Raw genomic sequence first — 27,667 nt, 5'->3', positions numbered from 1 at the left:
CCAAGAGAAATATACACATTTTCCCCAGAACTGACAAGCGGGCAGATGAGGAACAAGAGAAGAAAAAAGATCGCTTATCTGGGTTTTTAAAAACAGTGACAGGGAGTACCTCTGTGTGTCACTTTCCAGCTCCAGTTAAACCTCGCAAACTCACACGTCATTCAGGGGTTGAGCGGACCTCCGTCCAGTGAGGCCTCTCTGCCATTGGGTGGCTGACAGATGGCACTGAGACAAACGAGGGTCTATTTGACTTATTAACTGTGTCAAAAATACACTGCAACACGTAACACAGCAACTGTGAGACAGAAGAAAGAAAAGTCAGGTTTTGCTTCCTGTTTTTCAAAGGAAATAAGGTATAGATCAGAAGACGGGTCAAATTCTTTCTTTGCAAAGACAAAGGAACCTGAAAAGCTGTAGTTTCCCGTTTAGATTTAGGTAATAGCAGCCAATCCACTAAGAGCAGAGACAGAAGGCTGCTTTCATTTTCACTCCTTTTCCTGCCCAGAGAGCCTCAGCAGCAACAGCCGGTGAGTGGCTCCAGTTTTCCATCCTTTATGGCCGTGTTTGAGGGAATTACAGGAGGACGAGGAGTGGGGGAGACAAGGGGGACTCGCGAGGTACCCTGGGGACGTAAGGGACTGGGGCTCAGGGCACGGTGGCAGGTACTCGAGCAGACGAAGTATTTTAGGCAAGAAGTTAGACCTTCTAGGAAAAGGAAGGAGATGTAAAAAATCTGGAGCTATCTTCTTAACACTTTGCTGCGATTTTAGCCCTTACTGTGAACTCACACTCAGAGTTCTTACCCGTTTTACGAGTGTCCTCAGCAGGGTGAGGGGCCGTCCATGGGGCATTTCATTTCCTCCATGCTTCTGCTCCCCGTGTGACCTCTCATGAACAGCAGGGACCAAACCAGCCACACTGTTCTTTCAGTCTCTGAGGCCAGAGTCACCCTGCAGCCCTTCCTCAGAACACACACAGGGGTCCTTTCCTAGATGCTAATATGTCCGTGCTTTACTGGTACACTATTGATGATGGCAGGTTTTTAAATGAGTAGTGATAAAAGTGACAGGAAGTAAAGAGATCATAGGTGACACCGAGATAGAACTGAGTCAGCCATCACCAAGCTAGTTAGTGAGGCTGCTTTCTCTCTGTGAGCCTCACTTTCTCCACCTGTAAAAGAGCAGAATCTTGAAGGCGACTGGTGCTACTCTAAGTGTGGTCGTTGGGCAAGGAGATTTGCCATGATCTGAGACGTTGGGAGAAATGAAAATAACACACTCCACCCTGATCACGGAGATGAGATTTCTGGGAATGAGGAAGTTCTATTTACCGAGCTCCCAGATTCTTTTGCATGTTAAAATTTGAGACCCATGGGCCTAGAATCCAATATCTAAAGTCTGTCCATACCTAAAACCCTATTGTTCTCACAGACAAGACATCACCCCAAGGTCCGGCCCTACGACAAAACGGGGATGGCCGGCAATAGGGTGAACGACTTTATTGAGGACTTGAAGGGAAAGAAGGTGTTAACAAAGCAAGAGTTACGTGCATTAGGGAAAAGAGTGGACCTCATCGTGGATAAGACTGAAGGCCTGATTGATGGTCTCAATGAGAAATCGGGAATAGTAGGAAAAATGTTAGTGAAAAGTATCTTCGGTCCCAAAGGCGAGCTGGCTTTAGGTGAGTATCTCGGGTCAAAGGACGGGTAACTCATTGGTTACCTGCGCTCCTTATGCTGTTTCTGTGTTATCTCTATTTGCAAGTGGAGAATCAACTACCCACATGTCTAGTCCCCTCTCCGCCTATCGTACTTAAGACTGTAAAATGTCCCGGTCCGCCCCAGACCCTCTGCCAGCATCTGCAATCACTTTACACTGCTGCACCTTTTCTTTTCTCTTCAGCATCTGTCACCTTCAATCATTCCATAACCTCTCTCAGTCACTGTGCCGTGTCTCCCCCGCTAACACATAAACTCCATGAGGCATAGATCTGTGTCGGCTTCGTCCACAAGGTAGCCCGAGCTCCTGGAAACGAGCCCTGACACATAATGGGTGCTGAGTTAACGTCTGTTCAATGCGTAAATGGTGCTCGGGCTCTAGGAAATTCTGGGACAGCCTTTAGCCAGTCTGTGGGACACTGGCCATACGCTGTGGACTGGAGACCTATTCCCAGATGTGAAATGTTCCATAGAAACAAAAAATCCACCATCGTCTGCTCACGTGTGGCTTAGCCCAAGGCATAAATCTCTGAGCACCTAGATCTGTCCTTGTTAAAGGAGTACAGAGGGAACATAAGGGGCCGTGGCGCATCAATATGTCTTTGAAGCGTGGGAGGCACACTTTTCCTATGAAGGGTCAAGCGTCACCATTTTAAGCATTTACGACCAAACGTTCTCTGTCACAGTAACTCCAATCTGATGCTGTGGCATAAAATTAGCAACAGACAATAAGTACAAAGTGAGCGTGAGTATGTTCCAATAAAGCTTTATTGGCCAACACTGGTGTGGAGGGAGTTTGGCCTGCAGGCCACAGTTTGCTGTCCCTCTCTATAATATACACATGAGGATATTCTCAAAGCCTGCAACATCCTTCTGGGATTATTCTGTCGTTACTCAAAGACTAACTTTACAGAGATGCGCACTTTCCTTCCTCAGAACGAAAAATGCTATTGCAGAAAACTGTGATTAAGGAATTTGATTATTCCTGAAATCACATGAGCAGGAGCATAATGAGCCCTTCGTTGTTTCACGGAACCTCTGCCTCCTCCTTCACTTGGCATAAAGTCACAGGCCTTAAGAAGCAAAGCTGAAGCTTAGAAAACGAGCCAAATTCCCATGCTTCATAGGGAAGGCGCACGCTGAACAGAGTCATTTACTTGTGAGCGTGAGGGAAAGAGTTTCAAGTATGGAGGTTCTAGAAACTTAGGTCTGCTAACAAATCTTCTTTTCGATTATTTCAGAAATTCTTGATGAAATTGAGAATTATGACTCTGACAACAGCGGGTCATATTCCTCTTCGACAGGTAAGTGCCCTCAAATCTCATGTGACGACAAAAACTTCTAGAGGTGTCCTCAGGCCCTGCAGTAAAGAGCTAGGAAACCTGAGTTTTCAGTTACCATCTCTGCAAATAATCTACAGAGAAGAGCAAGGATATTTAACTTGTCATTCATTCTACTCCAGAATATGAAGATGAAAGTGAAGAAAATGAAGAAAGTGAAGAAAATGAAGAAAGTGAAGAAGAGGAAAATGCTGAGTCATCCCAGGAAATGGATCCCCCGATAGTAGAAGACACCAAACCTGCTGGCTCATGTGAACCCTCAAACTTCACTGAGGGTAAGGCCTACAGTACAGGGGAAAGACCACTGAGATAGGTTCAGAAACTCTGGGTAATTTCTAACTTCCTCACTTTCCCCCCCGGTCACAAGGAAGGTCAACACTTATATCCCTGCTCTCCATCTTCTGAGAATCGGGAAGTGAAGGTGAAGATCATGAACTGGGGGAGAACTGGGGGTCGTAGGCATAGGTTCTCCTACGAGAGGCAGCACCATGGACATGTGGTGACACTACATGAGCTGAGGCAGACAGAGAGGCCCCTACTGGGCAACAGAAAGAGAGCTGGAATAAAACACAAGCCATCTCTGCACTGTGCCCATCACTGCCGCTGACTAACCACGTTCCCAGGTAGAATTATCTTAACTTTTCTGAGACTCATTTTTTTTTTCTGAGTCTCACATTTTTAAAGGAGATTAATAACATCTATAAAGATGCATAAAACATCAAAGAGAGATCAACTAACAACTGCACAAACAGAAGAAGGAAGTGGTTAAGAAAGACACGTTAAAAAAAAGCACAACAGGACCTGTCACACATACCGTGTGATCACTGAAGAAACTCATGAGTTACTGAACCACATTCGAGAATCGTAGTGTCTAGAAAGGAGTGATAGCGCTGTTGTGTTTTGATTAGCATGTTTTCAGGAGTTCTGGACAAGATTACAAAGGCATAAACATTTCGCCATCTTTATTCACTGTCTTATCTATTCATATATCCATACGTATATATGCATGTATTAGCTAAAAACCTACATATGCTGTTCTAATCACTGTGTTTATAGCAGGAAGCGAGATAAATAAAGATCCTGCTTTTATGGAGTTTACAGTGCAGTGAAGGTATTTATATAGTAAGAATGACCAAAATATAAGCGTAATTCGGGGGATGGAGAAGAGAAAGAGGCGAGGCATGTGGGCCAGGATGAAGAGCTACGAGAACTCATCTGATGTGATATTCGGGACAATGTGTCATACTCCGAGGCCAAGGCCTTGCAGGGAAGGAGGAAACAATCCCAAGAGCTCTCAGTCAGAAACGGTCTTGCCGTGTCCCAAGATCAATCTGATGGGAGAGTAGGAGATTAGGAGGGACGTGGTAGAAGGAGCTGTGACGGTCTCAGCTTGGAGCTACCATACTGTTTAGAGCCTTTTAGGAAGTGGGAAAGTATCGGGATTGTATCTGCAATAGAAAGGCCCTCAGAAGTTTTTAGGTGGAGGAGTGATAAACCAGCATAGCATCAGAAAGGTCAGATGTGTTCAAATGTTTCAGTTAAGAGATCATAGCTTTCGGCTGGTGTTGCCATAGTAGGGAAGTTGTCACATGGTCAAATCTGGAGCACCTTTGGACAGAGAGTTGACAAAAACAGACAGAAATAAAAATAATAAACTCTACCTTGATCTACCAAATCAGATTTCTAGGAATGAGCTCCAGGAGCTCTGCTTAACAAGCTCTCAGATACTTTTGCATTTTAAAATTTGAGACCCATGGGCCTAGAATCAGACATCCAAAGTCCTTTCCATACTTAAAATCTTATTGTTCTCACAGACAAGAAATCACCCCAAGATCTGGTCAATGACAAAAAGGGGATTGCCCATGGCATGCTTGGTACCTTTTTTGCGGACCTGAAGGAAAAGAAGGTGTTAAAAGAACGAGAGATACAAACACTAGGGGAAACAGTGAATGTCATTGTGGATAAGACTGAAGGCCTAGTTGGTGATCTCACTGAGAAAACTCAAATGGTGGGCAAAATGCTAAAAAACCATTTCTTCAGTTCCAAGAGCGAGGCGACTATAAGTGAGTATCTGAAGTCAAAGGACAGGTAACTCATTGGTATCTGCTCTCCTTATGCAGTCTCTGTGTTCTTATTTCTATTTGCAAGTGGAGAATCAACTATCCACATGTCTAGTCCCCTCTCTGCCTATCGTACTTAAGACTGTAAAATGTCCCAGTCCACCCCAGACCCTCTGCCAGCATCTGCAATCACTTTACACTGCTGCACCTTTTCTTTTCTCTTCAGCATCTGTCACCTTCAATCATTCCATAACCTCTCTCAGTCACTGTGCCGTGTCTCTCCCGCTAACACATAAACTCCATGAGGCATAGATCTGTGTTGGCTTCGTCCACAAGGTAGCCCGAGCTCCTGGAAACGAGCCCTGACACATAATGGGTGCTGAGTTAACGTCTGTTCAATGCGTAAATGGTGCTCGGGCTCTAGGAAATTCTGGGACAGCCTTTAGCCAGTCTGTGGGACACTGGCCATACGCTGTGGACTGGAGACCTATTCCCAGATGTGAAATGTTCCATAGAAACAAAAAATCCACCATCGTCTGCTCATGTGTGGCTTAGCCCAAGGCATAAATCTCTGAGCACCTAGATCTGTCCTTGTTAAAGGAGTACAGAGGGAACATAAGGGGCCGTGGCGCATCAATATGTCTTTGAAGCGTGGGAGGCACACTTTTCCTATGAAGGGTCAAGCGTCACCATTTTAAGCATTTACGACCAAACGTTCTCTGTCACAGTAACTCCAATCTGATGCTGTGGCATAAAATTAGCAACAGACAATAAGTACAAAGTGAGCGTGAGTATGTTCCAATAAAGCTTTATTGGCCAACACTGGTGTGGAGGGAGTTTGGCCTGCAGGCCACAGTTTGCTGTCCCTCTCTATAATATACACATGAGGATATTCTCAAAGCCTGCAACATCCTTCTGGGATTATTCTGTCATTACTCAAAGACTAACTTTACAGAGATGCGCACTTTCCTTCCTCAGAACGAAAAATGCTATTGCAGAAAACTGTGATTAAGGAATTTGATTATTCCTGAAATCACATGAGCAGGAGCATAATGAGCCCTTCGTTGTTTCACGGAACCTCTGCCTCCTCCTTCACTTGGCATAAAGTCACAGGCCTTAGGAAGCAAAGCTGAAGCTTAGAAAACGAGCCAAATTCCCATGCTTCATAGGGAAGGCGCACGCTGAACAGAGTCATTTACTTGTGAGCGTGAGGGAAAGAGTTTCAAGTATGGAGGTTCTAGAAACTTAGGTCTGCTAACAAATCTTCTTTTCGATTATTTCAGAAATTCTTGATGAAAATGAGAAGGATGAATCTGGCAAAATCAAGTCATTTTCTTCCTCAACAGGTAAGTGCCTTCAAATCTCACACCACAATGAAAACCTTCAGACCTCTAGAGGTGTCCACAGACACTGCAATAAGGAGCTAGGAAACCTGAGTTTTCAGTAACCATCTCTGCAAATAATCTACAGAGAAGAACATTGATATTTAACTTCTTCTTCATTCCACTTTGGAATCTGAAGTAAATGTGAACAAAGTGAAGAAAAAGAAAAATGCTGTCAGCCCAGGCATTGGCTCTCCCTATAGTGGAAGCCACCAAACCAAATGGCTCTTGGAAACCCTCAAAGCTCACTCAGGATAAGGCCCTACATTACAGAGGCCCTATGTCACAGGGGAAAGACCACTGAGATCGGTTCCGAAACTCTGGGTTATTTATTTATTTAAAAAAAAATTTTTAAAGTTCATTTATTTTGAGAGAGACAGAGAATCAGAGCACAAGCAGGGAAAGGGGAGAGAGAGAGGGAGGCACAGAATCGGAAGCAGGCTCCAGGCTCTGAGCTGTCAGCACAGAACCCAACGCAGGGCTCAAACCCACAAACTGCAAGATCATGACCTGAGCCGAAGTTGGACGCTCAACCAACTGAGCCACCCAGGTGCCCCAGAAACTCTGGGTTATTTCTGACTTCCTCACAACCCCCAGGTCACAAGCAAGGTCAACACTTACATCCCTGCTCTCCACTTCTGAGAATCTGGAAGTGAAAGTGAAGATCATGAATTGGGGGAGAAGGCTGGGGGTCGTAGGCATGGGTTCTCCTAGGACAGGCAGCGTCATGGCCACGTGGTGACACTAGATGAGCTGAGGCAGACAGAGAGGCCCCTACTGGGCAACAGAAAGAGAGCTGGAATAAAACACAAGCCATCTCTGCACTGAGCCCATCATTGCCCCTGACTAACCACATTCCCCGGTGGAATTCCCTCAACTTTTCTGAGACTCCTATTTTTAAATGAGATTGATTAATAACATCTATAAAGATAAATAAAACACCAAAGAGAGATCAACTAACAACTGCAAATAGAACAAGGATGTGGTTAAGATAAACACGCTAAGGGGCCCCTGGGTGGCTCAGTCGGTTAAGTGTCCTACTTTGGCTCAGGTCATGATCTCACAGTTTGTGGGTTTGAGCCCCACATGGGGCTCTGTGCTGATGGCTCAGAGCCTGGAGCCTGCTTCAGATTCTGTGTCTTCCTGTCTCTCTGCCTCTTCCCCATTTGCTCTCTCTCTCTCTCTCTCAAAAATAAATTAAAATGTAAAAAAATAAAATAAAAAAGGGAAAAGAAACACGTTAAGAAAAGCACAACAAGACTGGTCACATATACCGTGTGATCACTAAAGAAACTCATGAGTTACTGAACCACATTCGAGAATCGTAGCGTCTAGAAAGGAGTGATAGCGCTGTTGTGTTTTGATTAGCATGTTTTCAGGAGTTCTGGACAAGCTTACAAAGGCATAAACATTTCGCCATCTTTATTCACTGTCTTATCTATTCATATATCTGTATGTATATATGCATATATTAGCTAAAAACCTATATATGCTGTTCTAATCACTGTGTTTATAGCAGGAAGCAAGATAAATAAAGATCCTGCTTTTATGGAGTTTACAGTGCAGTAAGGTATTTGTATAGTAAGAATGACCAAAATATAAGCGTAATTCGGGGGATGGAGAAGAGAAAGAGGCGAGGCATGTGGGCCAGGATGAAGAGCTACGAGAACTCATCTGACGTGATACTCGGGACAATGTGTCATACTCCGAGGCCAAGGCCTTGCAGGGAAGGAGGAAACAATCCCAAGAGCTCTCAGTCAGAAACGGTCTTGCCGTGTCCCAAGATCAATCTGATGGGAGAGTAGGAGATTAGGAGGGACGTGGTAGAAGGAGCTGTGACGGTCTCAGCTTGGAGCTACCATACTGTTTAGAGCCTTTTAGGAAGTGGGAAAGTATCGGGATTGTATCTGCAATAGAAAGGCCCTCAGAAGTTTTTAGGTGGAGGAGTGATAAACCAGCATAGCATCAGAAAGGTCAAATGTGTTCAAATGTTTCAGTTAAGAGATCATAGCTTTCGGCTGGTGTCATGGTAGGGAAGATCTCAGGTAGTCAAATCTGGAGCTCTCTGGGATGGAGAGTCAACAAAAACTATCCTGGACTGGCTGTGGGCTAAATAAGGAAGAGGAGGAACCAAGGATGATTCTGTGTTTTGGGTAGGCAACTAGGGGAAGGGTGTGAGGAACTGAGATAGCAAAAAACTTGTAGTAGAGAGAAATCTGAGGAAAAACCTATTTGTAGGAGTGGGCGAATATCAGGAGTCCTTCTCTCTACACATTTACTTTGTTGCCTGGATCACACCCAAGGGTACATGTTGAATACACAGGTAGATTCAGCCGCGTTGTTCACAGGGGGACCAGGCACGGGAGTAAATCTCAGGATTCAGCAGCATGTAGACAGTATTTAGGATGATGTGTCTGGAAGAGGCCACCTGGGGAGAGATGCTGACAGAACATCTTAGAGGATTCAATGTAGAAAGACCCAACTCTGGGAGGCGTGGAGGAAGCGCAAGGCTGGCGAAGGGCATCCAGCTTGAGAGAGGACGGTTACCGCACGCAGAGCCTCTGAAGCCTGGAGAACCCTGCTCAAGGAGGAAGGTGTGCTCGACCACGTTTGAATGCTCAAGAAGCAACAGATGGCCAGTGGTGACCTCAATCTCAAGCATTTAAGTGTTGAAAATGACAGTCAGTGTCTACCGCATGAAGAAAAGAGAATGAGAGATGAAAATAGTGAAAAGAGATGCCACCTTTAACGAATTGTACTGAGAAGCAGAGCGGGGAAACACAATAGCTGGATGGGACACTAAGTGCAGGGGCAGAGTGCGTAACAGATAAAGGGATATCAAGGCATGTGATACGCCAGCAGGGAGAGCACAGCAGGGGCAAGAAGGGGTACCGATGATGCAGAAGACGGGGACGAGGAATCACCCGAGTACAGTTCTCGCAGGTGAGAGGAAATCGAGGGGGAACATAAGTACAGTCTCTACCCTCAGCCAGGAGGAAGAATGTGCCGTCCTTTGTCACAGGAGGGGAAGGACAGAAGGTGGGCAGACATGCGGGAAAACGAACAGACCCGTTGGTTCGGAAGATGAAACTGTTCTTACCCAGCAATACTGCAAGGACCGGAAGGCTTGTTTCCCTACGGGAAAACTGCAACAAGAAAAGGGAAAGATGCCTGGTAGCTATTTTCAAGTATTGGAAGGCAACTACTCCTTAATAAGTGGTTGTAGGCTCTTCATCTGTGCCAGATAATCATTCTAGGCATAGGAAATACAGAGATTAAACACATCTTCCCTGTCCTAATGAAGCCTACCATACAGCAAGCACAATTAAGAGCTATTATTATCATAGTTTTTAGGGGCACATTTACATAAAGTGATTGAAACACGAGGAGAGAAGCCATAGAAGTATTAGTGAGCTTTCATGGGAAAAGGAAGGAGACATTTGTCTCGATGGTTCCAATGCAGGAACTATATACATCAGTGCTTTGAAAGCTCACACTCCAGGATCCTCAGAATTGGTCAAAATGCTTTAGAATTCTGCAGGGTCTCTGTTAGTGGAGACACTGCACTGGTGGTAATAATGTGCACAGTAGGGATATTTTAGTGGAGTTAAATAACTGAATAATCACTTGACCAGGCCACATGAACATTAGGCTTCCTTCCAAATCTTAGGTACTGTGTCTGTGTGAGACTAACACATGGGGATTGAAAGGTTACTCAATGCCATGACCACTGACAAAAACAAAAGTTGTCCGTGGGGGTAAGAAGCAGAAAGAAAGATGGTAGTATGAAGATTTCTCTTTTTGTCATTTGTAATACAAAATGATTTTTTTGTTGTTGTTTTATTAAGCCTTTTGAAGGGATGGCGGTGAGCATTTCCTAAGAATGAGAGCCCGGTGAAAAGATCCTCGTGACTGCCAGACAGTGGGTGCTACTCCTTAATGAGTAATTTTTTCTCTTGTAGTTTTTCAGGTAACCCAGGCTTCCCAAATCAATGTGCTGAAGCTTTGTCCTTGTATCCATTTTAAGGAACCAAAGACAATAATGGCACATGAGGTAATATACTTTGGAATAGGGGCACACAAGGTTGTCCACTCAAACAACATGGAACTCACTGGAAATTTCAGTTCTTGCTACAGATGCCTTAGGATCAGCCCCAAAGGCACAGGATGCTATTCAATCATGTTATCTAATTAAGGGGCCCTTACATCAGATTTCCTGTCTGTTTCATCCCGTCCTCGAACAAACTTTAAACTCCTCGCCACCAGTGAACCGAAGCAAGGTTTCCGGAGTGTGTACTCAGAACTACTACACGTTTTCAGTCTGGTGCTTTGTTCATGAATCCCTAGTTCCATCCCCAAGTCCTCCAGCCATCCAATCTCTAATTGTAAGGGCCTATTTTGCATAGGATTTGGAGGCAAAAGTGGGAGGCTGGGTGCAACTCACTCTGTGTCGGTTAACTGCAGATCTATCCAGTGATGGAGAAGAAGAGCCGAATGCGCCTGGCTCTCATCATTTGCAATAGAACATTCGATTATCTTTCTGAGCGAGAAGGCTGTGAAAATGACATTTCGGGGATGCGAGATCTGCTGGAGAACCTTGGATATTCAGTGGTTATAAAGGAAAATCTCACCGCTCAGGTAATGGCCCCAGAGAGTGGGATGAGTTGGGATGAGTGTCCCTCCTTTCATCTCCTTCCTGGACTTCTTCCTTGGCGGCTGTCAGAACGGAGCGCACGTTACAGAAACTGCATTTCTCTAGAATAGGCATCCTGCACCCCAGCCTCTCCCAACGTACACTCTGAAGGCCAAGACCTAGATGGCAGTAGTTCACTAAACAGGCTGGCTCTTGCTAATGCTCTCAGTTTGGGAGACACCCATCACTTGATAGTCTATGTGAGACACCACTCTGAGGCCTTTATAATTTCAGTATCGTGTGTCTGAATGTGAAGCCAAGTAGGCGGTTAAAAAACAAAACAAAACAAGTTTTGCACACATACATACACAGAAGAAGTTGTGATTCTGGCTTTGTCCAAAAAAATACCACGGGAGGCTTTAGACAAACCATTTTAAACCTAGCAAGGAATCTGTTCACGTCTCTACACTAGTGGAAACAGTCCCTCCATCTCTGTCTCTGTCTCACTCTTTGTTTAATGAAAACTCAGGGCAAATGCAGCCTGTAACACGGTTGTGAAAAGCAAAGCCTTTGGCAGGAGACCCGTCACCTCACATGTCCCTCCCTGTACTCCACCTCCTAGCGTCTCCCTCAGTCTAAGGATCTACTGAACACCACCGGGCTACACGCTGTATGAAAAACCCTGCTTTTCCATTCTATACATCCAGCTTTCTGGCTGTATGTCAGAACGTAATTTCTCGTACAATTCCACTCTGTCCAAATCGTCTGATCACTCCATTTCTGCTGTCTCTCTCTCCCTCTTGAGTGTGTGCGTGTAAAGTCCATGTACTGTGTGAGCACAAAGTAGACACAGACAGCTCCCAGGTGGTAAGTCTGGAAACTCTTTCAGGAAATGAAGGTCGAGCTGAAGCACTTTGCCGCCCGCCCAGAGCACCGCTTCTCAGACAGCACGTTCCTGGTGTTCATGTCACACGGCATCCTGGACGGGATCTGTGGGACAAAGCACAGGGAGGAAGAGCCAGATGTCCTTCACGACGACACCATCTTCCAGATTTTCAACAATCGCAACTGCAGGAACCTAAAAGACAAACCGAAGGTCATCATCATGCAGGCCTGCCGAGGCAGTGAGTTGGAGCTGGGGGACGCAGGGGGTGGCCGTCCACTTTTTTCTGTGATTAGCATGGTGTCCAGCCTTCGCCTTCCCAGGGCTGAGGGAGAGAAACCACACTGTAGAACGGCACTTTGGTCTGCTCCAGAAAGATACGAAGCCTGTATCGTCGTTGAACAAGTGTTAGGTACGCTAGAATAACAGCACGTGTCCCGATCATCTGGGACTAGGTTCTACTAAACTTAAGTGGCCTCTGTGTAGTTTCCAGTCAGTGAGGCAGTTTTTCTATCAGGAAGATACTGGCATTCTTAATAAATTCCAGATGGAAATGTATTGAAGTAAAGGTATAAGGGTTAAGAGACATTTTGTGTGTCTGGGTCTGTAACATCTTTTGTAAGACAAGCGTGTCTCTCCCAGAAGGCAACGGGGCCGTCTGGGTGACAGATGTGGGCGAAGCCTGTGCATGGCCGGAAAACCAGCCCTCAGCACCCTACATCTTCAGTGATGCCGTACAAAAGACCCATGTGGAGAAGGACTTCATCGCTTTCAAATCTTCGACTCCACGTAAGTGACTTCAGAGAGAAGCTTCTCGATCTCCTGTTAGTTTCCAGATCACAGGCCTGGCTGTGATCCTATGTGATTGCTGATTGAAAAACATCTCTTCCTTCATGATAGATTTTAGGCAGAGAATAGATTTAAAATACGGAGGTTTTTATAACTAGAAAGCTAGAAGTCTTCATTTTGGAGGAAACATTCAAAATAAACCGGAGTTTTATGAGGAGCCAGTGTTACAATAGTCTAACTATAAATCAGAGTTGTTTTTGTTTGTTCAGACAGCAATGGCACATGATTTGGTCCACCTCATCACCTGCTAGCAATTAAACAGGTAATCAGTAAAACTGTAGTACTTTCTTCACACATTCCAGAACCTCTTACATTATTATTTGACTCTAATCTAAAAAAAAATTAGTTAATATCCAAATGCCTGACTTCAGCATCATGCAGCCAAGACTGAAAATCCTCCTTTGGCAGCAAAGACAAAGTAGGAGATAGAAACACAAGATATACCGAGCTGATGGTGGTCAAACCTGCAGAAAATCTATTTAACAGTCACCCACGACATTGGGGTGATTTAGAGAACCAGGGCAATTTCAAGAATCTTGTTTACAAAGCCACAGTTATAAGTCCTCTACTGCAGTGATTACAAACTGTGATGTGCACAGACATCCCTTTGGAACGATATTACAGGCAGGGTTCTGATTCAGTGGGTCTGGGGGGGTGGCGAGACGGTGCCTTTCAAAACACCCTGTGGTGAGGCTAGTGCTGTCCGCCCATGGCCACACATGAGCAGCAAGGGACTGGAGGACCCTCTGAGGGTCGTCTGACAGGAGAAGGCTGTGCAGGGAACACCCACTCCATACCTGGAACAGTCCTACTTCTCTGTTTTACATACTGGAGTTTAAATAAAACTTTATTTGAAAGAAGAGCTCTGTACTTTTAGCAATTAAAGGAAGTTAAGAAGGCATATATGGGCTGGTATGTATCTAAGAGACTCTTTAGCTTACTTGAGGAGATGAAGTCTAACGTGTAAAGTTCTTGCATTCATTTTTGCACACGTAACGACCCGCTAAGGTGGAGTGAGCACAGGGTGTAGGATCCACAAGTGAAGCAGATGTGCTTACCGAACCTCATGGGGCATATGGTCGGAGCAGAGAGGCAGAGGTTCACTCGGGAAAATAGACACCCACGTCTCACAAGTAGATACTGACTGTCTCTTGACTGTGCTAAGTGCTTTGAGGAAAAACGTGTTGAAAGATGAAGGAGTTAACTATGTCAAGGGTAAGCGAGGAACATTCCAGACAGAAAAAGCACAGAGGACCTGGGAAAGACAGGAGCCTGGAAAACTGGGCCAGTATATCTGGAGCACAGAGCAGGGGCTCAGTGCTGAGAGGGAGGTTGGAGAGGTGAGGAGGGGTCATGCGGTTTGGGGCCTCATAGGTTCGGGAAGGATTTGGTCTTTTCTGTTTACATACTTTATTACTAATATTACTTTATATGAATAGTAACAGGAAGTTTTGGTGAAACTTAAGCAATGAAATGGTAAGATTATCATTTTTATATAACTACTCCGGGGATTCTGTGGGGAATGGATTACAGTACAGCAGGAAATACAGGAGGCGGGTTAAAACGCTACTGCAGGGTTACTGGCCACGGCTGGTAGCGGCAGTCTCGGGAAGACACAGCTGTTGAATCCAGAAGGAATTAGTGTATAAAATGTCTAGGACCCAGTGTTGGGAGGATGTGGCAGGTGAGTAAGAAGGGATGACACAGAGGACTCAAGGGATGGTCATGGTGCGTTCATTAAAATGGGAATCCTGCCAGAAAGTGTGAGATGCCTTTGGCATATTTCCAGATGAAACAGAGAGAGCTACAAAGCTGTGTACCTCCGAAAAGAGAATGGCACCAGGATTCGGGAGGTGGTGGCTGAGAATTATATCTCGTAGTCTAAAAATGGATGAAATTATACAGGAGCAGAGAACAGACGGAGACGAGATCCCAAAGCTGAGGCTTGTGGATGGTAGAGGTCAAGCTGGGAGGCAGAGTATTTGCAAGTTGGGCTCAGGAAGTTTCCTATCAGGGCATAAGAAAGAAAAGTAAGGGTATGTATGTGTGGTCAGTGTGACCAAGAAAGCCTCCACTGGACTTATGGCCAGTTTCTGATTTGAATGAGAGAGATCAGGTGAAACCCAGTGAGTGACCATGAGATTGAATGATGTGGAGGCCATGAATGGCCTTGGGGAAAGTGACTTGGTAAAGTCAGGGTGGTGGGGGGAGACAGCAGACGGGTGAGCGGGCTAGGGCTCGGAGGATGTGAAGACGGTGGGGAGAGGCAAACCTGAGGAATGAAACCATTAAAAGGAGGAAGGAACAGGAAGGGAGCTGCAGATAAAGTGACCGTCAGACTATTAGCTTTTTGACGATGGGAGAGATTTGATCACATTGCAATGGTCACGAAAAGTAGTAGCTCAAGAGATGTTCACGATAAAAAACAAGCAAAATATTCCAGGAGAAAACAGAACAGATGAAGAGGAGGTCCAGAATGGCACGACAGGAATTAGTTTCTTTTCCACTACTTGCAGTCCGAGGCAGGTAACTTTGGCTCTAAGAGCGTGAATAGGGTTGATGACTGAGAGTCCATGACGGTTTTCTCTGGGCCTCCTGGGGACACTGGAGGTCCCAGCTTTGCCTTTCTCTCTCCTCCAAAGCACTAAAATCAAACTATGCCCAAAAGCTCTGACTCTAAGAGTCTTCCACACACAACACAAAGGCCACATCTCCCAGTATTTTAATACCTTTTATTTGCAGATAACGTTTCCTGGAGACTGAACACAGATGGCTCTGTCTTCATTTCCCATCTTATCCGCTACTTCAAAATGTATTCTTGTTGTCATCATTTGGAGGAGATTTTCCGAAAGGTACAGGTCTTCTGTTTTTTTCAATGTCATCATTGTGCAACCATTCTCAATTTTTTTTGGTGGGTGGGTGGGTGGGGAATCCTGAAAGCTCTTAGGCCATCTTGGCATTCCTTCCTGTACTCCATGTTTGTTTAAAGAGGAGGTTTTGGGGAAATATTGCACGGAACCAGTGTGAGTTTCTCTGATTCTGATGGCCTTGTTTATTCAGAAAATGCTTGAGGATACTCTATCATGCATGGATGTACTATAGCCAAGGAAAAGCTAAACGTTTCTTCTGTGTATACCCCCCTGGCCACAGCCTTAAAACATACCACAAATTCTGTGACTCCTGAGAGAGAAGTCCAGATTTCCCTTTTAGGAAGTATCTAAAGATTTTCTTTCCTGCCTTAGGTTCAATATTCATTTGAGACTCCAAATATAATTACCCAGATGCCCACGATTGAGAGACTCTCCATGACACGATATTTCTACCTCTTCCCTGGGAATTAAAACTCATACACAGCATCTCAGGTAAATGCTTCCAAGAAGTGGACTTGGGAGCTCCCTGCTCAGAGCCTGTGTGTCAAATACAGACAGAATTGAGGACAGTGACAGGGTGTAGCTGCGTAGTACTGTCCTGTCCCCATGTTCTTTTTTTTTTTCAACATAATTCTTAATTTTTTTTTAATTTACATCCAAATTAGTTAGCATATAGTGCAACCATGATTTCAGGAGTAGAGTCCTTAATGCCCCCTTACCCATTTGCCCATCCCCCCTCCCACACCCCCTCCAGTAACCCTCTGTTTGTTCATCATATTTAAGAGTCTCTTATGCTTTGTCCCCCTCCCTGGTTTTATATTATTTTTGCTTCCTTTCCCTTCTGTTCATCTGTTTTGTCTCTTAAAGTCCTCATATGGGTGAAGTCATGTGATATTTGTCTTTCTCGGACTGACCAATGTCACTTAGCATAATACCCTCCAGTTCCATCCCATGTAGTTGCAAATGGCAAGATTTCATGCTTTTTGATTGCCAAGTAATACTCCATTGTTTACATATACACCACATCTTCTTTATCCATTCATCCACCGATGGACATCTAGGCTCTTTCCATACTTTGGCTATTGTCGACAGTGCTACTATAAACATGGGGGTGCACGTGTCCCTTCGAAACAGCACACCTGTATCCCTTGGATAAATACCTAGTAGCGCAATTGCTGGGTCATAGGGTAGTTCTATCTTTAATTTTTTGAGGAACCTCCATACTGTTTTCCAGAGTGGCTGCACCAGCTTGCATTCCCATCGTCCCCATGTTCTTAATGACCCTTGGGAAAACCCTGGTTTCATACGAAATTATAAGAAATTATAAGTCTAATGTTTCCCTCCAGTCTTAATGTCTCTCAAGGACCTACCTACTGAGTGGAAGATATTTAGTTCTGAAGCTTGCACAAAAAAACCTGGATGTTCATATACAGCTGGCGTGAGGCGTCCTCCCAGAGAAGTCAGTTTGGCTGAGTTTCATTCCTCCTGTGTTTGTGATGAGGACTGCCTGTACCAGTGTCAGTTGGAGGCTGCTGGGTGTGCACCAAGGCAATGATACCCTAGTGCGGACCTCCCCCTCTGGGGGTGACAGGCCCATAGCCCTTTTGTGAAGGCACAACTCATGGTAGGCATCAGTTCTGCTTATGCCTTACCTCCTATAACCCCTTTCTTTATGTTTCCTTCTCTCTACTTTTCCAGGGAAACTGGGCCATTATGTACTCGACGAACCTACTACTTTAAAAGGGCAATGTCTGCTCGTGAATATTTTTATACGAAACTTCCCAAATTCCCACCTTCAACCAAGGCCAAGTGAAAATCAATGCCATATTGTTGCTGAGTTAGTACTTACTACATTTTTAAAAAATTTTGTTTGTTTTCTCACGTTACTGTAAGGGTAAAACATTTTTGTTGCAAAACAAAGTTTAAGTATAGAAAAACATTTAAAAAATATTTAATGAATAAGTGATTACATTAATAGGTGTCCTGGTATTAGGCAAAGATCATATTCTCAGGATAAACTCTTCTCTGTTATAAAGGATCATTCACGTACTCTCCATTTGGAAGACTATTACTAACATTTGACTTGGGACATTTACATTATAGACTGAATTCTCATTTATTTTGACTCGTTTCTAACTTGGCCATAGGATATTTTGATAATATTTTTTAATGAACTACAAGTAGTATTTTTTTTTTATTCCTAGAATGTGAAAAATCTTTGTCCCTGAGTTCACTTATGAGTTCTCCTAAAAACATACACAAAGGCCAGTGTGAATTTATTTCTTAGTAGTATGTTTTTTATTATCAAAATGTTGATTTTTTTTAAAAAGTACCCATACATATCTGTATTTGTATACTCATTAACTTTCAAACTATAGATGAAAGCCAATGTGTATAATCACTAAAAAAACAAAAACAAAAACAAAAAAAAACTTTATTTTGTTTGAATCTTGAGAACATGGAGATTATGTAAAAATATCCCTTTAGAACTGAAAGTGACAAAGAGGGAAGTGAAAATCAAGTTCCATGAAATGATTTATGTTCTCTCTCTTCCATCCTGTGGTCTTACTTCCTCTCTCTCTATATACACAAACTCACAGATGAATTTAGAAAGCTAACTGTGTAAGATACTCTATGACCTGCACTTGTGTTGATTCAAAATTACCATCTAGGATTAAAGGGAGATGTGAAGCATCAGTAATATACATAGCCTAAGCTTAAGAGGGTGGGGGAAGGAGATCAAGGGCTGACTGGGGGCTGGGTAGTCTCCTTCCTGTCCCTTTTCACTCAGCCCCTTATATTCGGAAGGTCACATCTCCAGCTGTTGGAGCTACAGCTCTTAAGGTCAAAAAAAGTGCAGCCTAGTCAGCAAGAAAGAGGAAGAACCAGCAGACACAGGCCCCCTCCCTTTCAGGAAGTCTTCTCTTCCTCTAAACCAAGAACCACCACTGGGTCCAAAGTAACAGCTGCGCAGAAGCTGAGAAATGAAGTATTTATTCCATGTGTCAAATTCCTAGCAAAAAAACCCTGGGAGTTTCTCTTAAGAAATGGGGAAAAAGCAGATATTGGGTCCCTTTGACTGTCTCTGCCCGAGATTGCTTCCACATTTGATGGCTGCCTAATACTGAATTAAAAAAAAAATCTTAATGTTTATTTATTTTTTTTCAACGTTTATTTATTTTTGGGACAGAGAGAGACAGAGCATGAACGGGGGAGGGGCAGACAGAGAGGGAGACACAGAATCGGAAACAGGCTCCAGGCTCTGAGCCATCAGCCCAGAGCCCGACGCGGGGCTCGAACTTCCGGACCGCGAGATCGTGACCTGGCTGAAGTCGGACGCTTAACCGACTGCGCCACCCAGGCGCCCCTCTTAATGTTTATTTTTGAGAGAGGGAGTGAGACAGTGTGAGTGGGGGAGGGCCAGAGAGGGGGAGACACAGAATCCGAAGCAGGCTCCAGGCTCTGAGCTGTCAGCACAGAGCCCGACGCGGGGCTCAAACCATGAACTGTGAGAAGATGACCTGAGCCCAAGTCAGACGCCCAACTGACTGAGCCACCTAGGTGCCCCTGCCTAATACTGAATTTAATGGATGGATTAGAATGTATTTTATTAAGTTCAGTAATTTCCAAATGTGTTATCTTATGCAATTTTATAATAAAATTTTCCTCCTAAATATATCTCTAAGTTGCTCTCTGATAATACTATTGGAATAAACTCTCAGAACTAAAATGACAGGGTCAAAAGCATTAAAATTCGAATTTTCTATGTAGGGTAGAGCTCAAAAAATTGTCTGAATGTGCACTCCCCCTGAGCTGAATGCACTATGGCTCATTTTCCTATATCTGCATCAGCACGATGTGTACTCTATCTTGTTAATTTCTCAGGCCCAAAGTCAAAATTATTCTGATGTTTGTTTGCTTTCTAAACCAGCTAAGCATCTCTTCCCACGCTTATAGGTCACTGCAAACAAGTTAAATGTTAACTGGTGCTTCCTCTTGTCCACCAGGTCTACGGGGGGGGGGGGGGGGGGGGGCGGGGGGCGGGTCTACCAGAAACTCACAGGAACCACTAACTGGGCCACCTCTCTGGCTTCCAGCCCAGCTGGGACTGTGCCTCTCACCTGAAAGGCACATTCTTATCTCAGAATCTGCTAACCCCTTTGCCTAAACCAATCACCCCTTGCACCCCATAACTGCATGACTTACTACTGCCCTTCCTGGGGTTTCACTAAGTTAAGACCTTATCAGTGTCCTCAATTGTCTAAATGACCCAGCCAGCCTTCTCCTGCCCCTGATACTCCCAACATCCTCACCCTTCTTGATTTTTCCACAGTACTGATTACTTATGACACACTATGTAATTTGTCTACTATTTATATGTTCATCTCACTCCATGAGAATATAAGCACCGTGAGGGTGGTGACTCTGTTTCCTTTGTGACAGTATTCACAGAATTTAGAGCCGTGCCTGGCGCAGAGCAGACATTCAAGTTTCAACTAGATGAATGAATCCATCTAAAATCATCATGATGGGGACCTACGGAGATAAAATATACAGTATGTTTTCCCAAATGGCTTCGCAATACAACCTTTTTTTCTCGGCGATACAAAACTTAGGTTTTGGTTTAGTTGGGGATTAGTTTTTTTCATATTTTATCAAACCTACTCCTTTTTGTCTAGGTACTTCTTTGGGAACATCTATTATTTGTGTGGTAAAAATTCAAAATGCATTCTTTCCTTCACAAACATCTTACCTTCCATAAACAGTGTCTGTATGATTGTTCTCTGCCTGATTTAATAGGAGCTGTTGAGAATGTCACGGCGAAAAAGAAGTATTTACTACATACACGGAGCTTATGTAAATAGATATCTAAAACACACTGCTATGTCTGAATGCTTGTGTCCCTACAACATTCATAGGTTGGAATCTTCTAAGAATGTTTGTTTGTTTGTTTACTGAGAGAGAGAGTTGCAGAGACAGAGGGAGTGAGAGAATTCCAAGCAGGCTGCATGCTGTCAGTGCAGAGCTCAATACAGGACTCAGTCTCACCACCCTGAGATCACGACCTGAGCCAAAATCAGGAGTTGGATGCTTAACTGACAGAGCCACCGAGGTGCCCCCATATGTTGAAATCTTAACGCCCAGTGTGATGGTATGAGAAGGTCCTTGGGAGGTGTTTAAGGTCAGGGGGTGGGGCCCTCATGGATGGGATTAGCGCCTTATAAAAGAGGCTCCAGAGAGCTCCCCGGCCCCTTCCCACATCTGAAGACTCAAGGAGACTTCTGTTGGGGCTCCACCTGAATGTGCCGGCATCCCGATCTCAGACTTCCAAGTAGATTTCTGCTGTTTAGAAGCCACCCAGGCTGTGCTATTTTACTAAAGCAGCCCAAACGGACCAAAACACACGCCACCCTGTTCCCCTTTCTAGAACCATTGTGTCGACGGCTGGCATTTCCAAGCACACACTTGTCCTTGCCAGAACCTCACTTTGCATGTTAATTACCTTCTGCTTCTCCTTCGATAGCAAATCAATCACCAATGATGCCAATTCTACCTCCTCATCACCAAATCCATTCTGTTCTCCCCATACCCTCTCATCAATTCCCGTCAAATGACCTGTACCTGTCATCTGAAATAGTGCATAGACCCATGCCTGGTCAACATAAATCCACATGAGTCTTCCAAAAAGTAAGCAGACCTCCATTGGAGAGACACTGCTCAGAAAGGAGTGTCAGTCATCACCTTGCTGTTTCCTTATCTTCTGCAGAACCGGACGCACACCTGTTCTCACGGTTCACAAACTCTGTTGTGTTCTTATTCCCCTCAACCTTTCCTTCCAGAAGCCCATTTCCACTGAACTACCTGAGCCGTGTCAGGAGCCACATACCTGTACACGTTCTATGTGCCTTTATGTGCACTCATTTTTCCTTCCTGGATCGACCACATACCCCACGTCCAAAACACTCGCAACTGTCTAAACCCTGATTATTCCTCGTAATAGTAGTGTTAATAATAATGATAATAATAATACTGAACAAAAACAGCAATAACAGTGGCACTATGAGCAAACCTGAGAAGAAATATTCATCTGAATGGTTTTATTTATGCTAAGAACTTGGTAAAACATTCTCATAAACATTTTCTCACTGAAGATTCAGCTCAGGTACCAGCTCCTCCAAGAAATTTTCTTTGATAATTTTTTCCCAACTAGTGGGTACTCTTCCACCATGTAGTCACATGTTTTGAGAGACAGTATTTGTCAGACAGGGTCCACGCAGACAGGAGACATAACTCCACATGGATTAAGAGATTACACTTAACATAGAGATTTTTAAGTACAGTGTTCAAAGTCTGAAAATGAGGAAATGGGATACCAAGGGACCACGAAGGTGGCATCTGCAGGAAGCATCTACCAGTCAGCTCTAAGACTGAGGGGTGTTGATGGAAGGAGCTGAAGTTATCAAAACCAAAATGCTGCCAAATCAGGATGTGGACATCTGATGAGGGACTTGGTAGGGTAGCCATTGGTGTGTGAAAGCCTGGACATGGGAGTCCCACGAGGCAGTATCTAGACCTTTGCAGAAAGGACCCCACCAACTGCCTTCAGGGGGTGTGACGAGGCAGGTTCTGGGAGTAATGGGACAATCCCTAACCTGAAACTAAGGGAAGGGTCACTGCTGACAGGGATCAAGAAACAGGTAAATTCTTCTCTTGTCCTTATGTTTTCTTACCTCTTTCTTCGCTCCTTATTGGCAGAACCTAATGGGAGGTAGGCTGACCAAAGTAAACTGGAATTTGTAGAATTCCAGCCCCAGTATCATAGAGTATCGTGCCTGGTGCTGTCCTCTGTAGCCTGTTAAGTTTATTCTGCTCCTCTCTCTCTCTCTCTCTCTCTTTTTTTTTTAAATTTTTTTAATGTTTATTTATTTTTGTGAGAGAGAGACAGAGTGTGAATGGGAGAAGGGGAGAGACAGGGAGGCAGAGAATCCGAAGCAGTCTCCAGGCTTTGAGCTGTTAGCACAGAGCCTGAAGCAGGGCTCAAACTCGCAAGTGGTGAGATCATGACCTGAGCCAAAGTCAGACGCTCAACCGAATGAGCTACCCCAATGCTCCTTGCTCCTCTTTTTTTGATGCTACAGTAGTATTCCCATCACCACCACCACCACTACCACCACAACAAAATAATAAAGAGAAAAGTGGTTCATATCAGTATGACCCAGGAGTTGCAAAAGCTGAGGGAGAAACTCTGGCTGGACCTGACTCTTTTCCCTAGCCAAGCATGTGAGTGGTAGCATTCCTGAGCTGTAAGGTGGTTGGGTCCTTTGCTGACCTTCTGTGTTTAAAAAGAACATAGGTGCTGCTTCCAAATTTCATGAAAAATATCCCCTGTGCAGGAAGCTAACTGAAAATTTGCATGGAAGGAAATTCTGAGAAACTTAGCTCTAGCTTAGCTATGTTGACACAATAAAAAACTAAAAATGGGACCTGCATATAGTATAGTATAAATATGTAGTATATATGCTTATAATATGATTCATTGAGTTTCTCTTCCCTTCTGCATTCTTTTCCTAGATGCTATCATTAAATTTCATGATATATAATATCATCTATATGTAGAAATATTCTCACTGTATATACTCAACAGATTGGTCTTCTAAGTTTCACATTAATATTTAACTAATTACCAACTCACCATCTCCCTTGGAGCATAATTCCATAATTGAATTTGCATACATTACAGGAATACCTCTGAGACACTGTGGCTTCAGTTCCAGATCATTTAAATAAAGCAAATATTGCAATAAAGCAAATATCACAATAAAGTCAATCAAATGAATTTCTGGTCTCCTTGTACATACAAAAATTATGTTTATGCTATACTATAGTCTATTAAGTGTGCAGTAGCATTATGTCTAAAAAATGCAATGTGTATACCTTAATTAAAACACACTTTGTTGCTACAAAATGCTGACCACCATTGGAGCTTTTAGTGAGTCAGAATCACTGATCACAGATCACTGTAACAAATATGATAATGAAAATTTTGAAAAGTTGTAAGCATCACCAAAAGGTGACATGGTGACACGAGAGACATCGACTCAGCAAATGCTCTCGGAAAAATGGTGCCAGGAGATTTTCTCTATGTGAGGTTGCCACAAGCCTTCAGTTTGTTTAAAAAAAAAAGTATCGCCCCCCCCACCCCCCTCAGTCTACTCCTTAATTTATTCTTCTATTCTTCGTACATGCTTCTAGTAAATAATACATATAATAGATACAGAAACTGGAGACTTACCCTTGTTACCTTTCTCTCCTGTGAACTCCACTTAAATTGGTCACTTGTATCTGTTGACTCAAGTTTATCAATTTCTCAACAGCCTGTGCTTTCAGCCCACCTGAACTACCACCAGTGTCTCTTAATGTCCTTAAATTATGCAAATTCTCCTTTATTGTCAAGGGAAACAGTGGGGGATAGAAAGAATAGATTTGGTGATTATGACACTAATCAAATTAGATGGCTCAGCTAATCGCATTCTGTGATGGGGATTTTCTGTAAGGCTGAGAATATTCAATCTGCTATAAAAGACAGGAAAACAAATAGGATGGATGTAGTTCATAAGAAATATTAAGCACAGACAGGAAATATGCCAGAATTAAACATATGAGTTATAGGTAAAATTCACAGGAGGGGTTTAGTGTATATAATGAATAAGAAATAACTTGTGCGATACAGAATTCATATGATTTAATATAGATAGTAAGTGAATAATATGTAAGAGATGTCCAAGATAGAAAAAGTAGAAGAAGCAATAGAACAAAAATATGCTGCTTAAAGATACAAAGGGATGGACAGAGCCACATCGTGATCATGCCGCCTTTAGACAAGGACTTTTCCACTTTGAAGTTGGCCACAGTTTGTTGACAGCCAATAGAGTTCCATTCTGATCCCACATAAGCTCTACTCAAGAAACACAAATAAGACCAGAGGCTGCTCAACAGGCCAACTCTTGCACCAAGAACACTTGCCCTACAACTCTTGGGTAGAGTAGGGGCACGCCATAGATGGAAAGATTTTCCTCCGCGGTCCCCCCTCATTCTGACCTCAACTCTGATTCTCGTGGCCAAACCATCCGTCGTGAAGGCTGACGCAGCAAGAGGGGCAGGGTTTATGAACAATGTCACCACCAGGACTCAGGGAGTTCTTTTACCCTCTTCTTGCTCTAGCTAAGTGTATTAACTTTTTTCATTCTTGCTTCTTGCTCAGTATTTTAAGTAGTTTAATAAGCCACACTGTTTGGTCATTTTAATTTGGTCTGAAAGCCTTGTTGTTGTCTGACCTCTGGGACAGCGTGTTAATTAGTGTACCGGACAGCTACCACTGCATTAAGGGAAGCCCACACGTAACAAATCCTCAGCTAATGGAGTTGCCCTTTGTCTTGGAAGAAGACATGGGAAGGAGGCAAATGCTTCTCAGCACAATGCCAAGGATGTTATTTACAAAATCAGGTTAAAGTCAAATTAATAAGATAAATTTATACAATCTATGAGACTAAACCATGTATTCTTGGGAGAAAATTTAATACACTTGGATTGAATTAAGCGTGTATTTTTGCCCTTAAGTAACTGGAGAGGAAATCCATCTTTAACCTTTACTGTTGGAGAGAATGAAGAAAATTCCCCGTCTCAAGAGAATGGAGCCACTGGTGTTTATCAGAGTTAGCAGAAGAAAGCCTCCACTGATATCAGTCCATGTGAGCCACCAGAGTTTGAAAGACTGGTAACAGGAAAGACCTTCCTCCTTTCCAAGGAGGAAAATGGGAGCCCAGGACTCACTGGAGAGTTTAAGTTCCTGAAGGAAGGCAAGTTGAAAAAATGCTGCTATTAAAAGGGGGCTTTTGAACGAAGATTTGGAGTTTGAAGATACGGAGAAAATATGTAAGTACCCGACATTTCCATAGAACACACATGGGAATTCCTAAACTAGTGCACACAGGCACACACACGTAGTTGCACACACACACATGCACGCAGACACACACAGGTACATACACGCATGCGCATGCACACACACACAGGTGCATGCACGGAGGCACATACAGAGGTGCACACACACACATGCAGGCACATACACAGGTGAACACACGCACATACACGTACACATAGGTGCACATGCACACATGCGCACACATAGGTGCATGCATGCACACAAAGGTGCACACACACACACACATGTGCACACACAAACAGGTTCATGCATGCACACACCTGCACTCACACACCCGGAGATGCTAGGGAAGGAAGGCACACCCCTCTCACCTCCCACTCGGCCGTGATTTGTCCCGGCTTTCAGTCTAGGAACCATTTAATCCTCTCCTGGAACTCAGTGTAATTTTGGCCTGACGTGACAATTTTCAGGAAAAACACACTCCTATTTTCTAATAACCTTAGAATTGGAAAAGGAGGGCTTTGACCTTCTTCCCTATCTGAAGAAAACGACAGAAGAGAAGGTGCCCCCTGAGCATGAGAAACCTGGAGACTCATATTTCATCAGGCTGGAGGCAATAAGCTCATAGGCCAGCAAGTGACAGGACGGAGAGGCTGGCTAAGCTCAACTGCTATTAGAGGCCGTGTCTCCTGGTGGCATTAGATCCCCGCTCCCACCCCTGCCTTTGATCAGTTCTTTAGCGATAGCTTCGATGATCTTAGATTAAATGCAAAATCTTCAACAGGCACTCCTGATGCCTCTAACTCCGTTTGATGCCATTAGTGTTCTCTGAACCGCACTCTGCCAAGCGACTGCTCACCTCAGGGCCTTCACACACTCCCATGTAGTTCCCTCTGCTTGAAATAACCCTTCACGGTCTATAGGGCTAATGTCCATGCCTCCATCAGCCATCATCTTGAGAGGTACTTCTTCACAGAGGCTTCTCTGACCCATGATCGAAACTAGATACCCTGTTATCTACTTGCATTAAAATTAGTGGATTTGTTTTTTCCTTCAGTGAAATTGTCATGATTGGTAATGATGCATTTTCCAGTGTGGCTGGAATCCGCTCTATTGGAGTGAGGACCAGGCCCCCCTCATTCCCATATGCACAGCACCTATATGAAACAGAACTCATGCTCACAAATATTTACAAGATGAGAAAAATCCCCAACTCATATATATGTTCCCCCAAATTACGCAGATTCACCAATATGAGATAGACTGGAGATTATTCTAGTTGGGAGGGAAATACGATCATGTATAGATAAGAGCTTAGAGCTTAAATATCATTTTTGACTCAAGTTCCACGTGTTTTATCTTCATGCCAGAAGATGAGAAACATTAGGCACGTGGTCCTCATGATTCTTTTAAGACTGTTACATATTGATAAGGATTCCAACAATAAAAAGAGCTGTGATTTGAGAGATTCATCCCACTTCTTTTCAATTCTATATGAACAAAAGAAAATCTTCTGAACAAAGAGATGTGCAAATGCCTTCAGAATGGATTCCCCAACGCAAAGCTTGAAACATTGAGTTTCCACTCAGACCACTGGATGAACCTTGAGACCTACCCTGCACCAGAAGACATGCTGATAACATGTGGAAACTCTCCTGACTTATGATTGACACAGTGAGGTGATCTACATTATACCCCCATGGAGTGGGTCATCTTAGACATGGAAGCTATAACGTAACCTCATGAAGAACTCAGAAATATTGTCAAGTTCTCATTTCTTCTTCGAGTATAGCAGAGTCAGTTATAAAGATCTCAGCTTCATTATATTGCACTTGTCTTCAGAAATACAACAAATCAACCTATGACCCCAAGTCATGACTTTCAACACTCAACACAAAAACATGTCTTACGTATAAAGTAGGTGTCATTTGTATCTTTGGAAAGAAATCCAGATATCTGCATACCTGAAATTAATATTACACTGAATGTT

General features: G+C 43.7%; 1 protein-coding gene across 4 annotated transcripts; it reads left to right on the top strand.

Moving 5' to 3' along the window:
- The first annotated feature begins 292 nt into the window (after positions 1-292).
- On the top strand, positions 293-27,667 carry LOC125176790 (caspase-12-like). 4 transcript variants are annotated; one of them, XR_007156390.1, is made up of 14 exons: positions 293-527; positions 1,431-1,680; positions 2,959-3,021; positions 3,180-3,332; positions 4,872-5,120; positions 6,401-6,463; positions 10,462-10,553; positions 10,964-11,137; positions 12,022-12,256; positions 12,658-12,804; positions 15,607-15,716; positions 16,107-16,226; positions 25,353-25,667; positions 27,183-27,667. XR_007156390.1 is itself a non-coding variant. In XM_047878640.1 (13 exons), exons 2-12 carry the CDS (start codon positions 1,473-1,475, stop codon positions 16,203-16,205), a joined length of 1,593 nt encoding a protein of 530 aa, XP_047734596.1. In that variant the 5' UTR covers positions 293-527; positions 1,431-1,472; the 3' UTR covers positions 16,206-16,226; positions 25,353-25,794. The 4 variants fall into 4 exon arrangements, 3 of the variants coding, with proteins under 3 accessions (XP_047734596.1, XP_047734595.1, XP_047734594.1); XM_047878640.1 differs by lacking the exon at positions 27,183-27,667 and having other exon boundaries at positions 25,353-25,794; XM_047878639.1 differs by lacking the exons at positions 25,353-25,667; positions 27,183-27,667 and adding an exon at positions 17,433-18,887.

Source organism: Prionailurus viverrinus, chromosome D1 (assembly GCF_022837055.1).
Source record: "Prionailurus viverrinus isolate Anna chromosome D1, UM_Priviv_1.0, whole genome shotgun sequence".
In the NCBI taxonomy this organism is placed as follows: Eukaryota; Metazoa; Chordata; class Mammalia; order Carnivora; family Felidae; genus Prionailurus; species Prionailurus viverrinus.
This window is presented reverse-complemented; position numbering and strand designations above follow the sequence as displayed.